The sequence below is a fragment of the Mustela erminea genome, chromosome 4 (assembly GCF_009829155.1).
Source record: "Mustela erminea isolate mMusErm1 chromosome 4, mMusErm1.Pri, whole genome shotgun sequence".
NCBI lineage: Eukaryota > Metazoa > Chordata > Mammalia > Carnivora > Mustelidae > Mustela > Mustela erminea.
The window spans coordinates 85,927,107-85,943,657 of NC_045617.1; the positions used below are offsets into that span (position 1 = coordinate 85,927,107).

Here is a 16,551-nt window from a genome sequence, read left to right on the forward strand (position 1 = left end):
CCGGAAACGGGAGGGGTCTTACGGGTAGTGTGACCTTGGACAAGTCCCAAGCGCTGGTCCAGCCCCAGTTTCTTCTGGGGTAGCCTGAATGGGGGGGGGGGGGGCGGTCTGGCTTTCCTTAGCCAGAGGAACTTGGGGGAACCTGGGGGATGCTGGGGGGCGGGGGTTCTGGGGACGAGGGGACCCGCGGCGCTGGGTGCTGGTGGCAGGCTCCTGCGCTTCTCAGTCCGACCGGTCCTCGCCCGGAGCGCAGCGCCCGGTGCCCGCGGTCTGGGTCCGACAGGTGAGAGGTGGAGGAGGCCCCCGGCGGCTGGGGCGGAAAACGCGGGACCCCGCCGGCCCCTCCCGCGGGCGGGGCGGCCCCGCGTCGGCTCCTCCCCCGGCGCCGCCGGCCGGCCGCCCGGGATCAGTCGCCGCGCGCGGTTCCGCAGGTGGCAGCGATGGCCCGGTCCTGAGCGCCCCGCCATGGCTCGCGCCCCCAGCCCGCTCTGCCTGGCGCTGCTGCTGCTCGGGGCGGTGGGCAGGGTCGGCCCCCGCCCCCAGGTGAGACCCGTGGCCCCCGGGGGTTGGGGAAGAAGGCGGGGGGCCCTGAGGGTTGCGGGCGCCGAGTCCCGGCAGGGGCGGCCGGGACTTGAGCGAAACTCCGCGACCGCAGGCGGAGGGAACCGAAGCCCTGGGGGGGGGGAGTAGGCACTGGAGAGTTGGGCGCCCTGAGCCGGGGGCTCAGACGGCGGCCGGAGGCGGAGGCTCGGACGGCGGCCGCGCCCCCTCCCTCGCCGCCCCTGTCCCCCACCCCCAACCAGGCCACCAGCTGCCCCGCAGCCGCCCTGCGCTGACTTCTGCGCCGCATCTCCCCAGACCACTTTCCCAACTCATGCTCCTCGCAGACTCGTGCCCGCGGCCCTGGCACGGCCCCGGCTCGCCCCCTTCCCTGACCTCACCTCTCCCACCACGTCCCTGAGCCCTTCCCGCGGTGCCTGCCCCTAGCCACCCCTCTCGCTCATCAAAGACCCCAAAAGGCTCCGGGAAGACGGAGAGGGCCAGGGTGTGGACACCCAGCTCCATTACCCCCTCACCAGCCCCCCAGACCCTGCGGTGGCAGCTGGTTGTCCTTCTTTCTGACCTCCCAGATGGAACTTGAGTGCCCCCTCCCCCAGCCCCTGCGGCAAACACGTAAGGAGGCTCCCAGCGCCTCTGGGAGCAGCCGGGTCCCCCTTACACACTTGTGTGACCCCCCCATTCTGACTAACCTGGTTGACAACATATACCAGAAGGCATACTGGGACACGCAGAGACACCTTGGTCCCCTGGATGCCACTGGGGAGCAGACCACAGATAGACCCCTGCAGGCCCTCTCTGTGGCTCTCATTGCCCTCCCTGCCTTTCCTATCTGCAGGCTCCTGGGCTGGGGGCTGTAGCCAGCCTGCTGGCAGAGTGGGGAGTTGTCCAAAGATGTTGTGAGACGCTAGAGCAGAGAGGAGGCACAGGCTTGGGTGGTCTGTCTGGTTTCAAGGGAAATATTTCTTCCTGCGGCCTCTGGTTCCTACCTCAGATCTGAAGAACTGAGAGCTTTGGGGGAGTGGAGCTCTACAGGCCTTGGAATTTGTCCCAGCACGGGTGGGGGACATGGTGAGGGGCCATTGCCTTGGTAAAGGCTGACTTGAGCCTGGCTGAGAATCCAGATGTGGACGGATGCCAGCCCATTTCAGCCCCCCAACCCCAAATTCTTTTCCGTATTCATTCCTTTCCTCTACCTGTCCCCCATCCCAGCTACTGACCCTAGCTACAGGAGACACCCCAGCTTCCGCAGCACTTTCCCACAGTCCCTCAGCCAGGCCTTGACTTCCGTGGTGTACTTGGCATCTCTCAGGAGCCAGGACTGCAGACATATTAGCATGACGGCCTCTCGGGCTCATCTTTACTGCCTCCGAGTTGGGACTGGGACTGGATGGAGGTGGAGAGCCCTCCGACCACCTCCCATCCTGCTCCAGGCAGGTTTGCAGACCCGGTTTGGACTGAGGGAAGAGGGCAGGTTCTGGAGGCTGCCTGTCTTCTCCCCCAAATTCCTTTTCCCAGAGGAATCTGGTTCCTTGAACCTGCCCTTACTTCTGATCCCCTCACTCCTCAGCCCTGGGTCAGTGCAAAAGCCAACTATCCTGGAGCCCTAACAGGCTTGGGAGGGCAGAGCAGGACAGGAGGAGCTAGGCTCTGAGCAAGGAGATGGAACTTTCCAGGGCTGTTCTTGTTGCGGGGGTAGGGGGTGGGCAGAGGGGCTGAGCCTCCCTGGCCACCACAGAGATCTGAGCAAAGGGGCTCTGAGGTTAGACTGCAGTCCTGTGACACAACCTTATGCCCATGTAGAACACTCTAGATATGGGTGAATTTTGCTTTCTGTTTTCTGTTCATGAGGTCAGCAAGACTAGGGGTATGCAGACACAGAGAGAAAAACGGGTGAGAGGCTGGGCTAGTGCCTCAAACCTGCTTCCTGGAAGGAAGAACACAGAGTAAGCTGTCCACTGTCAGATCTGGCTAGGCTGGAAGTGGCTTCCTTGCAGGCAGGTGGATGGCCAAATTGACCTCTAAAGAAGGGGGCCTAGGCCACTCCTTCACTGTTGCTGAAAGGACCACCCCCTTCCCCTATTCCTTACCTCCCTAGGACCCCTGTGAGGGAGCTGGTCTATGAGGAGACAGGTAAGCCTCTGAGGCCCAAAATGAGAACCAGCCAAACCTGGGTTCAAATCTCAGGTCTGCCCTTAGCTGGTGATCTTGGGTAGGACAATGACCATCCCGAACCTCAGTGTCCTCGTCTGTAAGCAGGAATCACAACCTCTACCACAAAAAGTTATGGAGAGGACTGAGCTACTGGAACCCTGAAATGGCAGCTTTAGGGACATGGGGGAGCTGACCCATTTGTCCTCCAGAATCCAGAAGCCTTCTTCAGAAGGGCAGCCTAGGGCTTGGAGAGAGGCTGTGGGAGGCCTGAGCCTCCGCATTCTAGTGAAGGGTGGAGGGAGTCCGGGGTGCACAGCGGTCAGCATGGACTTTGTTCTGAGCTAGGCTCCCTCCCGGACACGGATCCCAGGTGGGAGCTGGGACAGGAGCCACCAAGAAACCACATCCTGCCCTCCAATTCCTTGCTCTGAGGAAAAACAGGCCCTTCCTTAGCTGCAGCCTGGCCCTGGACAGATTCCTCTGGGTGTGTGTGTGAGAGTATGTGTGTGTGATAGAGAGACACAGAAATACAGAGACAGAGACAGGTAGAGAGACATGGAAAGTGAGAGACCAGGGGGAGGAGGGTATAGGTTTTATGAGCCCCTGTTTCTGTGTGTACATGTGTGTGATCCTGTGTGTGGCAATCTGCTGGTGTGCAAGTCACGTGTGTGAAACATCTCAGTGTGTAATTGTGTGTCCAACAGTGTGTATGTGTTTGCAACCCCATGTGTGATACTGTGTCTATGGGGAGGTCTACATGTGTGTGTGTGAGAGACAGAGAGATTTTTGTGTAAATGGGTGTCTGCCGGGATGTGTCAGCACATGGGTGAGAGAGAGTGTGCTCATGATAGAATGTGTGTTTCCCTGTGTATGTGTGTGTGACCACATGGGTCGAGTATATGTTCAGTCAAGAAGGGGGTATGTGTGTGTGCGCACGTGTGTATTGGGGGCAGTGTCTCAGCATGTGAGTGTGTTCCTGACAACCTGTGTGTGTGTTTGTGTGTGGGGGGGGGGAGACTGTCATGTAAGCATGTGCTCAACAGTGTGCATGATAATGTGTGTGACAGTATATCTGTGTGAGGGTTCCCGAGCATATGACAGTGCGGGTCAGTGTTCTTTTCCCTGCCCTCTGCTCATGTCTCCGGAGCCCTTAAGAAAAAAAATAATGAGGTCAAGGAGCCAGGGGTTGGCAACCCCCACCCTTCCTGGGCACAGGGGCCAGGGTGATGGTTTGGGCAATGGGAGGTAGACAGAGAGGAAGGAGGCTGGGGGTGGGGGGTGGAACTGCTGGGGAGGGTAGGGGCCGCATCATTTGGGAGGTCCCAGAGTTTTCTTGTGGATCTCTCTTCCTCCTTTGGGGTCCTCTCCCATTTTTCCCATTTCAGTGGCCCAGAGAGACCAAGATCTTGTTCCTCCTTCCCTCAATCAAAAAAGTTTCCAGAAAAGGAAGGAACTTAATTTACACTGAGAAACCAAACTGGAGGAGGAATTGTTTTTAGGTTGGCACCCAGTCTTTGGAGACCGAGTACCTTCCTGGGGAGAAGGGAAGACTCCGCCACCTTGAGAGCATCCACTCCATCTTCATCCTTCCCTGACTGCCTTTCCTTCTTTCGCTGCCCACCGGTACAGGGCTGGAGAATTCAAAAAGATATTCACCTACTTTATGTTGCTGGATCTGTACAGTAACTCTTTGGGAAGAGCAATACGCCCATTTTATAGATGAGGAAACGGAGGCCCCACAGGATTAAAGTGAATCCTGTCAATCCCACATTAACAGCCAGAACTGGGATTTTAAAGCCAGGACTTGTGGCTCTCTGTCCAGTGCTCTCTCCAGCACGCCACTTCCTCCTGGCATCCTCTTTCTCACCTCCTGCTTCCTCCCGAAACTCCCTGAATCTGAGAGATGCTCCTCCTTATTATAACCTTCACTGGGCATCGTCTCCATTTTATCCCCTCATCCCCTTCCGAGAGATCTCACAAAGCCTGGCAGGTCCGGATTCTAAAACCTTCCAAGCTGCCCTCACCCGGCCCCATAGCCCCCACCGCTGCCCTTTTCTCTGGGCCATCTCTGCCGTCTCCACGACCGTGTCCTTCCCATCAGCAGCACCCGAAGCTCTGCCTCATCAGTCTTGGAGCGGGGACTCGTGCCAGAGGAGGGTGAAATGGGACAGGGCCTGCCGCTTCTCACGGCTCCCTGCCCACGGACGTTGAGTCCTGAGCCTACCCACATGGGTTTGCGGCTGGAAGCTGCCACACACTAAGCGGAATGACTGGTCCTTGGCAGGAAAATGTGTTCATTTTCTCCTGGGAGATGGCTGATCCTGGAAGTGAGGGAGGGGTAGCGCCCAGACTCCCCAGGAGGCCAGGCTGCACTGTCCACTCTGTCTTTCCCTTCTCTTGTAAACAGCAGAAGTCCTGAGAAGGGCTGCCTTGGCTGTACAGTTTCCATGGGCCAGGGGCCCTTCTAAGCATTAACTCACTTTTAATTCTCACAGCAATCCTGGGGGCGGGGGATAGGTAGGGACTACTATTATTCCCATTTTACACACATCTAAGTTGAGGCTAGAATTTAAAACTCTTGCACAGGGTAACAAACTTAATCTGTGGGGGAGTCAGGGCCAGGCCTGGATCTGAGCCCAAAGCCAGGGCTGTTCACCCTCCACGGTCTTACTGTGTTCACCTGAGCACTTGGGCTCTGCTTACTGCTGGTCACCAGCCTTGTCCCAGACCAGAGTCTCATATCTACCCCAGTCCTGGCCCCTGCTCTCTCCCTGGCCCAGAAATTTCTTTGGAACACCAGCCCAAGGCCTTTCTCTGCTGACAGGAACTGTCCCCACCTCTGCATTTTGGTTCCTGCTGGGTCATCCTGCTGAAATGCCCACCCTCCAATCTTGCTAGCCCAGTGTCTTCCTCAGCTCACAGTCCCCAGAGTCCCCTAGAATTGAGTCTACCTGAACCTGGCCCCAAACACCCCCTGAGCGCTTTCATCCCTTCTTTCTCTGTGATGTCCTGCTAAGCCCTTGACCTGACCTACCCCCAAGTAGCCCGAGGACTGTTTCAGGCTAGCGCTCTGCCTTTCCACTATGTGTTCCCCATCTCCCTCATCCTCCCAGAGCCTGGCACAATATGACTTCCATAAACACCAGATGGGGGCGAGGCCAGAGGTCCTGGTAGTTTGTGCTATATATATGCAGTGGGGGGAGAGAGGGGGAGGGAAAAGTGCAGTGAGGAGTTTGTGGAGACCCTGGGCTCATGTGGGAAGAAGACAGAGGACCCAGACTGTCAGGAAGCTCTCTCTCTCAGGGGAGAGATATTCTCTCCCTTCAGGGAGCCCCAGTCTGAGAGGGGACACAGCCCTGCCCTCAGGGAGCCCCAATCTGAGGGGGGAGACCCAGCCCTCCCTTCAGGGAGCCCAGTCTGAGGGGGAACACAGCCCAGTCCTCAGGGAGCTCCAGTCTGAGGGGGAGACACAGTCCTGCACTCAGGGAGCTCCAGTCTGAGTGGGGAGACCCAGCCCTGCCCTTGGGGAGCCCTAGTCTGAGGGAAGACACAGCCCTACCTCAGAAAGCCCCAGTGTGAGGTGGGAGAGATACAATCTTGCCCTCAGGGAATCTTAGTCTGAAGACAGTTTTACCTCAGAAGCTCTGCTCAGAGCAGGTGACAGGGCTCCCTCTGTCTTGAAACGCCCTGAGGTGTTTGTGACCAGGTTCGCCATCATGATGCTGTCCTTAGCCTTTAACCTCATTCCTATCCATACCCTGAGACTTCTGGTTTCCATCAGCTTCCTTTTCCCCACTCCCTGCCCCAGACACACCTGTCCCATTTCCCAGCTGTGACCGTGACCTTGCTTCCTTCCTGCTTTCCTTCTAGAAAGGGAGATCAAGGAGAATTTCTTCCTAGTCTTTCTGCCCTTTTACCACCAGCTGCTGTGTTGGGGGTCCAGGGGTGGGGATAGAAGGAAAAGGGGTGGAGAGTGGGGTTGATCCACCGGGACCGGCTGTAGTGAAAATTCTGCTGACCTTTCCGTTGTAGCTAAAAATCAAGACACTGCCTTCACTACTATTGTGTTTTATTCCTTGTTCTTTTATTTGTTTTTTAAAACAAATCACTTGACCTTTGCCCTCAGAAGAGCTCCTTCAGGTGACACTACTTGTAGCCTCAGCACACTAACTCCTAGAACACGGCTGGGGCTCTAGCAAGCCCCTTGCAGAAGCTTCCACTGGGGGCAGGGATGAACACAGGACAACCTGTGTCTTTGTGGGAGGTGTCCTTTAAACCAGGGCAAGATTACCCAAAACCAGATCCAGCATGTGCTTAGGGCACCACCACCAAGTCAAGGGTACAAGCTTCTAAAAAGTAGCTATTTTGATTTCAGCACACGTGTATATTTTCAAAAAGCCAAATTTTGTTTTCAATTATGTATGAACCTTAAATTTTGTACAAGGGGCTCCCTGGTCGTTTCAGCATCTGCAGCCTCCAAATGAGGAGTATTTAGAATCTTAAGCCTGTTCAGGAAAAAAAACACAAAGAAAAAAGGAACACCGTCCCTGGACCTATCTTAAAGAAGTGAACAAAAATTTCTTTTTTTTCTCAGAAGGGTCATTTCTCACGTGGGTGGGTCTGCTTGGGTCTCTGTGCTAAAAAATCTGTTGTGTCTACCTTATCTAAAACTTGAGGTTCATGTCCCCCTTCCTCACAGATAGGGGGACCCATCCCATTGTAAGCCTGAGCTCCTTTTTCTGGTACTTTTCTGACCCCATGACCTCAGGACTTCTTCAGGTGGGGAAGCTGAGCTGAGTATTTGATCTCTATTGTTACATTAGAAAGGGACAGTGCAGGGGTGGCTGGGGGAGGTCCTGTTGGCCTCCCAGATAATGGCTGTGTATTTCAGGAGAGATGCTAATGATGTAGCCTTACCAGGCTCTGCTCTTTGGGGGACTCTGTGGCTTCAACTGAGCTCCTCTCCCACTCTGGGCTAGCATGTCCCCTAATGGAATGGTTGAAAGTGCAGGAACCTTGGGGGCAGGCTGACTGGGCACTGGGAAAGGAGTCTACGGCAATCATGAAGTCTTGGGCCCTCAGGAACTCTGCCTTCTAGGTGAGGTCAGAGGAGACCATGAATGGACACCTCTCCTCCCCCATTACCCACTCACTCCCCAAAAGCATCATTTCAGTAGATATTTGCTGGCCACTTCTTACACATCAAGGTATGCTCTTGTCTATCGGGAGGGATAAAGATGTAAAAATATCCACCTGGAGCCCCCCTATGGTAGGACTTGCTCTGTCCCCTTCTTGGACATAGCCCATGCCTGAGGGAGTTTGGGGCTCTAGGGTACCCTGGAGATGATGAAACCAAGTGTGGGGAACAGGGGTAAGAGAGAGATTGGCTGGACCCAAAGGGCCTCCGTTTCTCCCCTCCCCGCACAGGGTGCCACTGTGTCCCTCTCGGAGACAGTGCAGAAGTGGCGAGAATACCGACACCAGTGCCAGCGATTCCTGACTGAGGCTCCCCCACCAGCCACAGGTGAGTCCAGGTGGGATTTCCTGGAGACTTTGAAGCCCCACTCCCCAAGTCATGGCCGGGCATCCTTTGCCTCTCTAGGATGCCACATTGGCCCTAGGCCTTGGGGTGCCGTCTTATTCCTCCTTATTTTCGGGAGCAGGGACCTGGCCTTTCCATTCTTGGCCTTCCTTCACACTCCCTGGCCTGTGCAGGGGCTGGAGGCCCAATGAACATGTTTATAGGAAGCATTGCTTCAGGGGAGATTGGGGCCAGATAGGCCTAGGTTCAAATCCTGGCCCTGCGATCATAGCGCCGTGACCATAGGCAGGTTATTCTAGCCCCATGAGCTACTGTTGTCCCCTTGCCTGAGACAGAGACTTTAAGACCACTTACGTACCATGCACAGGGATGGCACAGGGATCCATGTGACATAACACTGTTGGTCCCCAAAAGGCCCTGTGGGCTCAGGATCAACCCCATTTCACAGATGAGAAACTAGACAGTAAGTAACTTGCTCCAAGTTCCACGGCTGCTCGGGGCCTGAGTCCCCTTGCACAGTACCTGCCAGGTGGGAAGAGTGCTGACTATACAGTAAGTGCCCAGCAGAGCTTAGCAGGGCACAGGTTTGGGCCCATCAGCCTCCACAGCGGGGAGTGGGGAGGAGTGCGACTAGCAGACCAGGCAGGAACTCAGAGACTCTCTCTTCTGTCCCCAGGTCTGTTCTGCAATCGGACCTTCGATGAGTATGCCTGCTGGCCAGACGGGCTGCCAGGCTCGTTCGTGAATGTCAGCTGCCCCTGGTACCTGCCCTGGGCCAGCAGTGGTGAGTCCTCTCTCCGAGGTGGAGTTGGAGCTCTGTTGCCTTTCTGCCCGACTCAGTACTCAGGACTCAGAAGGTGTTTAGGCCTCCTGATGGGTGTCTCTCTGCCTGTCTTTTCCTGGGAGGCAGTTGTGGGGAGCCTCGGGAATAGCCTAGGCTAGGGCCTGTGCTGGCGCGGGAGGAGAGGGAGAGAGTGTGGGGTTTGACTTAAGAGAGACATGTAAGCCCCCTCCATCCAGTAGTCAGGAAAGGAGCTGGGTGGGAACAGATCCTAGGGTTGGGGAGTGTGTGTGTGTGTGTGTGTGTGTGTGTGTGTATAGGGATGTGTGTTTGTAGGTGCCACCTACCTCGTCATGGTGCCCGGCTACCTCCTGACTCCTCAGTGGTTCACTGGTCAGATGAATACAGATGAGATGAGAGCTTAGGGCAATGGTGATGTTGTCCCTCCCCCGACCCCCCTCACCCCTACCGCCAGTGGGCTTCCCTCCCTAGCTCACTCCTGCCTGCAAGGGACACCCTGCCCTGGGAGAGGTATGTCGTTGGAATGCAGGGACCTACGGAGGGTGCAGGGGGTGCTCTGACTGGAGAGGTAGCCAGTGCACCCCCACTGCCACCCACCTGTCCTGGGCACCAGAGAGATTAACAGGGGACCAGCACCTTTGCCTCGAGGAGCTCATAGTCTCAGTAAAGGAGAAAAGTAACTCTCATAATAATAATAATAGCCGATACTTACTGACTACCTATGCTGTGCCAAATCTGGTATCTGGTATCTGGTACCTCAAAGCAGGTATACCATTTACTCTTTACAGCCACCTCATGGTTATGCTTGTTGTACAGATGAGGCAATTGAGGCCCCAGAAAGGGGAAACCACTTGCTTCAGATGATGTAAATGGTAGACCCACTATTTGAACCCAGACTGTGCTCTTAAACACTGTGTCTTGAAGGGGCCTCCAAGGAGAAGCCAGCCCAGAAGCAAGTGGGAGAATGAAGTCATACTGTGGGAATCCAGGGGTCTTCCTGGAAGAGGTGGCCCCTTAATGGAACATCAGGGCCCCTGGCAGGGCCTGGCGGTAGACGTCCCCTCAGAACGAAGGACTGACGTCAGATGAAGCCCAGAGAGGGGTGTTGAGGAGGTTCTTTCCTTCTCAGTCTTCCAGTACACCCACCTCCTCCCCAAGGTGCGCAAGGAGAGCCAGGGCTTAGAGACAGGCACCCACCTGGTAAGATGCAGAGTAGACCAGTGGCCTCTCCCACAGCACTTCTGTGGCCTATTGTAATCACTTTATATCCCTACACTCACTTACTCCTCCCATGAGCAAGGACTCTGATTATGGTCTCATTTTACAGAGGGGGGAAACTGAGGCACAGAGATGCCAAGTGCCTTTTCTAAGCTCACAAGCTAGGGGAATAGCAGACCCAGGAATCTCTTCCAGAATCTCGTTGGAATTGGTGGAATTTCTACACCAGGCTCCCTTGAGTGTGCACACACTTGTGTGTGTGTGCCTATGTGTATGTTCCTGTGTGTGTGGCTCTGGGCATGAAGACAGGTGAGCGGCCTGGGTCTGCTGGCTGGGCACACTCCAGGAAACGGCAGTGAGCTACCTGCCCTCTCTACAAATGAAAGAGTTGAGTCCTGCAATCTAACAGTTCTTGTCAGTGCTCTGAGTGGCTCTGGGATCCTCAGCAGATGCCCGGACCTCTTTGTGCCTCAGCTCACTCGCTTGGAAGATGGGATAAAGCCAGGTGATAAGGGTACGGGGAGGATTGCAAGTTCTTGAAAAATGGCTGCTGTTGAGTTTTTCCACCCACCCTCCTTATGTGCCCCACCTCCCCAAATTCACAGGCTTGCTCTGCCTCCCGGGGATTTGGGACTGGCTGCTCGGCCAGCCTGGGCTGGGCCTCTAGACCCCAGGGAGCCAGGCCCCGGACAGGGCCCATCACTCAGCACTAAGCTGCCCCCAGCTCTGCCTGCCCCTTGCGGCTCCATCCATCACCTTTAATTTTATTTGAGCAGGAAATAGGTCCTGGTAGTGCCCATTTATGAGCGAACACGGTTTTATTGCTTTCTCCATGAAGATACTGGCCGCTGCCCAGGCCCCCTGCCAGGCTCTGCTCCCTCCCCTGACTCACCATGCTAATTCACTCTGTTTCCTGATGCTCAGGATCACAGGCTCTGCCTTTCTCTCTCCTCTCCCTGAGTTAGGGACCTGCAGAGCCATCCACCGTGGACTCCCACAGTACAGTTGCCCGTTCGGCTTGTCCTGCTGGTCCCCTTGGCAGCGGCCCGCCCCAGGGACTTCCCTGACACCCACCAGGCCATGTGGAAGCAGGAAGGGGCCAGACCTGGAGTTTCTTGGGCTGATCAAGGGAATGGCCTATGGAGAAACTAGACTCCGAATGACACAGTTAGGGGTGAAGAGAAGGACCGGGGTGTCGTAGGCAGGGTCATGGCAGGGAACACACTCAGCTGAGAATCTGAAGAAAATTTAATGGAGGGGACATTTGCCAAGGTTGGGCAGGGTTAAGGGGCCATGAAGGTATAAAGCACCAAGGATTGTAAGAGGAGGAAGCCTTAGCATTCCTAGACCCGAGCGGAGCCCGCATAGGGCCTGGGGCCCCATGGCAGCCGGAGGTGGTGGTGATGGAGAGCCCACCCAGCAGGGCTGTGGCCACAGAAAGGCCCTCCTACCTTTTACTTGTGCCTCCCACTGGGCAAACCCGTAGAGGGCAGGGAGCCCAAGCGATGCTGTCCGCACAGGTCAGTCTTCTGGAGTGCAGGGCAGGGCAGAGGGATATGTGACCACAGAAAGAATTAAATTCAAAACAATGACCAGACACTCGGGTTAGGTCCATGTCAGGAGATGGGGGTGCCGATGAGACCTCAGGAGTGTGTGAGTGTGTGCATTGAGGAAAAGGGGGTGACCCCTCACCACAGGGCTGAAGAGGTCAGCTCAGCAGCTCAGGCAGTGGTGCTGAGGAAGGTCAGAGCCCTCTTTTTTACCTGGGGTATGGCATCAGGAAGGCTTCCAGAGAGAGGGGGCATCAGCGCCAGGTGTGAAAGAACAGAGAGATGGAGAAAGGGGAAGGAGGGCCCTCCGGGAGGGGAGAACAGCCAGGCATCGCCTTGGAGATGGAGCTGGGGCCGGGCCTCAGGCCTCAGAGCCACCTGACATCCAGGGATAGGACGCCAGCCAAACCCTTGACTTCTGAGCCGTTTCACTCAGCATTTGGGACCCCAGAGGGCAGAAGCAGATGACTCAAGGAAGGAACGTGTTCAGAGGAGATGCCTGGCATTAATAAGACTTTGTGAACCAGAAGGCTTGAGTGGCTGCCGAGAGCCCGTTGCCGCCTGAGGGCCATCTAGCAGCCTCGTTTACCCACAAACAGCCGATGCGCTCGTTACAAATCATTCCAGTCTCATTAGCGGCACCCCCTCCTGATCTGTACCTGTTTGTTAGTTTAGTTCTCATTAGAGGAAAGTCATAAAAGGCTTTTACGATGGCCTATAACTCACAATTCTCAGAAACTCTGACAGGTGCCTCCCTTGAATCTTGTCAAGCCCAGGAGCTTTCTTGACAGGCCGGCAGGCCAGTGTTGCCGCAGGGAGACCAGGGCCAGAGCTTGGCCCTGGAGGAGTGGTGGCTGAGGTGGTGTCCTGCCCCAGCCCCAGCCTCACTGAGGGAGTGCTTTCTGGAGGAACTGGGGTGGGGGCAGCCACAGGACTTTTACTGTGACCATGTCTTAAAGGCCTCCTACACACCAGGCACTTCTCATGCTTTATCTCCTAATCCTCACGCCACATACCTGGGACACCATTACTGTTCCCATTTTACAGATGAGGAAACTGAGGCCCAGCGAGGTCTGCCCGAGGTCCCACAGCTGGCTGAGGGCAGAGCTAGGATTTGAACTTGGGTCTGTGTAGTTCAGAACCTGAGCTCTTCTGCGCCATGACTGACACACTACACCTGTCCCCCAACCCAAGCTGAGAGCTTTCGGTTCCAGCCCTGCCTTTGACCCTCGTTCCACTACACTGGGGCGGGCCTGGGACTCCCCACCCCGAATCTGAGCCCTCCGGTCTGTCAGCTGGGGCCTAGTAGCCCTTGCTGGCCGCTGCTGTTGCCAGGGTGCAGGAGCTAATGGATTCATGAGCAGCTCTCCACAGCCCTGAGAGCCCGCATCCACGTGGAAGGGCGGCTGTTAGCTTGATTACAGACGCCGCTGCAGTTTCCGGGCGGGGAAGTGTTTAATTGGGGGTTTTATTTCCAGCACCAGGGTCCGACTTAATGAAATATCCCTGGGCCTCCTGGCATGCGGCCGGCGGCCTCCTGGTGTTGACAAGACCAGAGCCAAGCCCCTGGCTGTGATTTACCAGCCGCTCCTGGGCCAGATAAAGCTGAGCTGATAAGCAGGGCTGGGCGCAGACCCACCCCACCTCCAGCGAAGATGGGCATCTGGGGACCAGAGGCCTGGCCAAGAATGAGTCCTGGCTTTTAATACTGGCCGCTAATGAAGGGTAATTGACAGACACACTCTCATGGGCTCCCTGAGCTTCTCAGGGACACAGTGATCCCTTGACACGGTGCCAGTCACACATCTGGGTGTGTATCACCTCCCCATCTTCCGAGCTGGCCCTGGACAGAAGGCCCAAGAATGGGGCACACTGCTGGGGATCCACACTGGCCGGAGGACCTGCTGGGAGGATGCTGGGAATGTTAGCAAACCGAAGCCCAGAAGAAGGGCAGATAAGAAATGGCACGTGGCCACGGTTGACTGTTAGCAATGAGCTTGGCTGTGAACTTATGATCTCTGAATGTAGAGAGCTGGGGCTCTGGATCCTGACTCTGCTACTTCCTGGCCGGATGAACTTGGGCAAGTCACCTGGCCACTCAAAGGCTCAGTTTGTCCATCCATAAAATGGGACTTGCCACGCCTACCTTGGAATGTGATTGTGTTGTTCAAAGGTGTCAGGCATGCCGCAGGTCAGTGTGTAGCTTGCAGAGAGGCTGTATAAGGTGCATGTGGAGAGGGAAAGCAATTGTGGGTGCACCTGTGTTACCTGTGGTATTATTAGGGTGTTACTGGTGTCACCTTGCTGTGGGCTGAGGACTGGGTACAGTGGTGGGTTTTGCCTCATTGCCATATCCTGTCCCTTCCCCCTGGGCCCTCTGCCTCCTTTCTCCTCCCTTGCTGTCAGGAGAATGGGTTGCCAGTGAGGGCTCTGACATCAGTCTCACTCCCTATGGGGTCAGCCCAGATCCCCATCACTCCTCTGACGCTGTCCCGCCACTGAAGACTGGCTTGGCCTCATCTCAGAAGAGTCAAGTCCTGGTGAAGAATTCCAGACATCCATGCAGCACATGAGAGAGGCACTGGGTCCCGAGAGGAACCCTTCCAGTTGCTAAAACCAGACCTTTCCCTGCCTTTGTTTTGGCCTGATTTTTTTTTTTAAAGATTTTATTTATTTATTTGACAGAGAGAGAGGTCACAAGTAGGCAGACAGAGATAGAGAGGGGAAGCAGGCCCCCTGCCGAGCAGAGAGCCCGATGTGGGGCTCAATCCCAGGACCCTGAGATCACGACCCGAGCTGAAAGCAGAGGCTCAACCCACTGAGCCACCCAGGCGCCCATGCCTGATTTTGTTCATAAACATACTTGAGGGCTATTGGGACTCCGCTCTTCTCACTGCTGGAAGTCCCGCCATTAGGTTGTCAGGTTTTTGTTTCTCTTCCAGGTTAAGTCTCTTAGAATGCAGGTCCTTCTAGAAGCAATGATGCTGCAAGCTAATTTGCCCTACTGTATTGCCAGATACTTCTGTCTCTTGAAGAGGGCCTTGGCTCGGGGCTTGTTTATGAAAGAGAGTGGGAGAAAGGAGAAGCGTGAACAGGGAAGCAGCCGTGGGTGACTGGAGGTCGGTGGTAAGGAAGGACGAGGGTCTGACTGACAGCCCCTGCAGGTGTCTGACATACCGGGAGTGGACAGACTGGTAGTTTGTGAACTGCAAGACAGACCCCTGGTCTAGATGGCTGCGTCCCTAATGGGCCGTTTCGGGGCAGGCCCTGGGGTCGTGGGGCTCCCATCATGCCCACGTGTGAACGAGTCTCTTCCCACACACAGTTCTCACTGCTGCGGCTCCACCTGGAAACTTCTGACCAGGGCCTCCTATCCTTCTCCATTTTCCCTCCCTCCCTTCCTTGGCACCTTCATCTCATAGCTGTCTTTAACATCTTTTCTTCCTTTAGAATTTTTAAATCTTTTAAATTTCCTCCTGGCTCCAGTTTCCCTCATTGATCTCCCGGGGCTAACCTAACCCTGTTTTGACCCCGGTTTCCTGGTCCTGGGGTCAGACTTCCATTTACCTCCAGAGAGGTAAGGAGACATTTCCTTCCAGGCACAGGTAAGCCCCTCATTCCCTCTCATGACCTCTCAGTGAACCGGGGGCCCGAAGCCACCGACCTCCCTGGGCAGGGAGATGGCGTGTGGTAGACTTGATGTGAAAGGGCGTGGGCGTAGAGAACGTCCTACCCCCAGCTCTGTGGGGCCTGTGTTTGTTCTCTCCCAGTTTACATTTATGCTGTATCTTTCTGAGGACTGTTTTTTTCTGTGAGAGTCTCCATTCCCTGAAGCCAGAAACTGTGCTTCTTCCTTCAGGCTGGGAGCTCTCTGAGGACAGGGGCTGGAACTCTCCCTCCTTTCAGACCGAGAGGTCTCCAAGGACTGTCTGTCGCTATCCCCAACATCCCCATTGAAGGGAGGAGCTGGGTCTTCCCCCTTTGAGTGGAGTGTCCCCAAGGGCTGTGCCTCTATCATGGATCAGGCATCTGATTGAGGATCATTTAGATATCATTTAGATCAGGCCATCTTTGAGGATAGGAGTGTGTCATTTTTATCATATTAGGACTTCCTAAAGGCAGGGCTATGTCTCCTCCCTCAGACTGGGGCTCCTCAAGGACAGAGCTATGTCTTCCCCCTCAGACTGGAGCTCCCTGATGGCAGGGCCGTGTCTCCCCCTCAGACTGGAGCTCCCTGAGGCAGGGCTGTGTCTTCCTCCCTCTCAGCTCTGTATGCATCTGTTGCAGGGTCTGTCCTGTCTGTGGAGTGTTGGAGGGAGCCAGGGACTGAGTCCCAAAAACCAGAAGTCACAGTGGGTGTCTGTGGAGCTGTCAGGTGGTCAGCGCCAGACCTTGTCAGGAGTGTGATTTGAGGCTAGAAGCAGGACATGGAAATAGGCTAGAGTTGTCTCATCTCAAAAGCATGGCTTCATCAGACTGCATCCCAGGATGGCCAAGAGGAAAAGGCTGAGGTGGGGCCTGGTGGCTGCCTTTCCTGTCCTGGGCCACATGGGCACATGACAAGACAGGAGGACCTGAGTGTGTGTGTGTGTGTGTGTGTGTGTGTAAGAGGTGTTGCTAACTCCTAAAGGCCAATCCTGGAGGAGCAGGGGTGACCCTTGGGAGGGGGCAGGAATGAAGGACCTGTGGCGTTAGGCCAAGGCACAGCTTGTGCATCTCTCTGCCCA

At 55.7% G+C, this 16,551-nt stretch overlaps 1 protein-coding gene across 1 annotated transcript in view; it reads left to right on the forward strand.

Moving 5' to 3' along the window:
* The first annotated feature begins 234 nt into the window (after positions 1–234).
* The window catches only part of GLP1R (glucagon like peptide 1 receptor), a 36,662-nt gene continuing 20,345 nt past the window's right edge, over positions 235–16,551 (forward strand). Inside the window, exons 1-4 of the mRNA XM_032339826.1 lie at positions 235–283; positions 432–543; positions 8,140–8,236; positions 8,931–9,038. Of these exons, the coding sequence (XP_032195717.1) occupies positions 466–543; positions 8,140–8,236; positions 8,931–9,038 (283 nt within the window). The 5' untranslated portion in view covers positions 235–283; positions 432–465. The remainder of the gene's footprint in view (positions 284–431; positions 544–8,139; positions 8,237–8,930; positions 9,039–16,551) is intronic.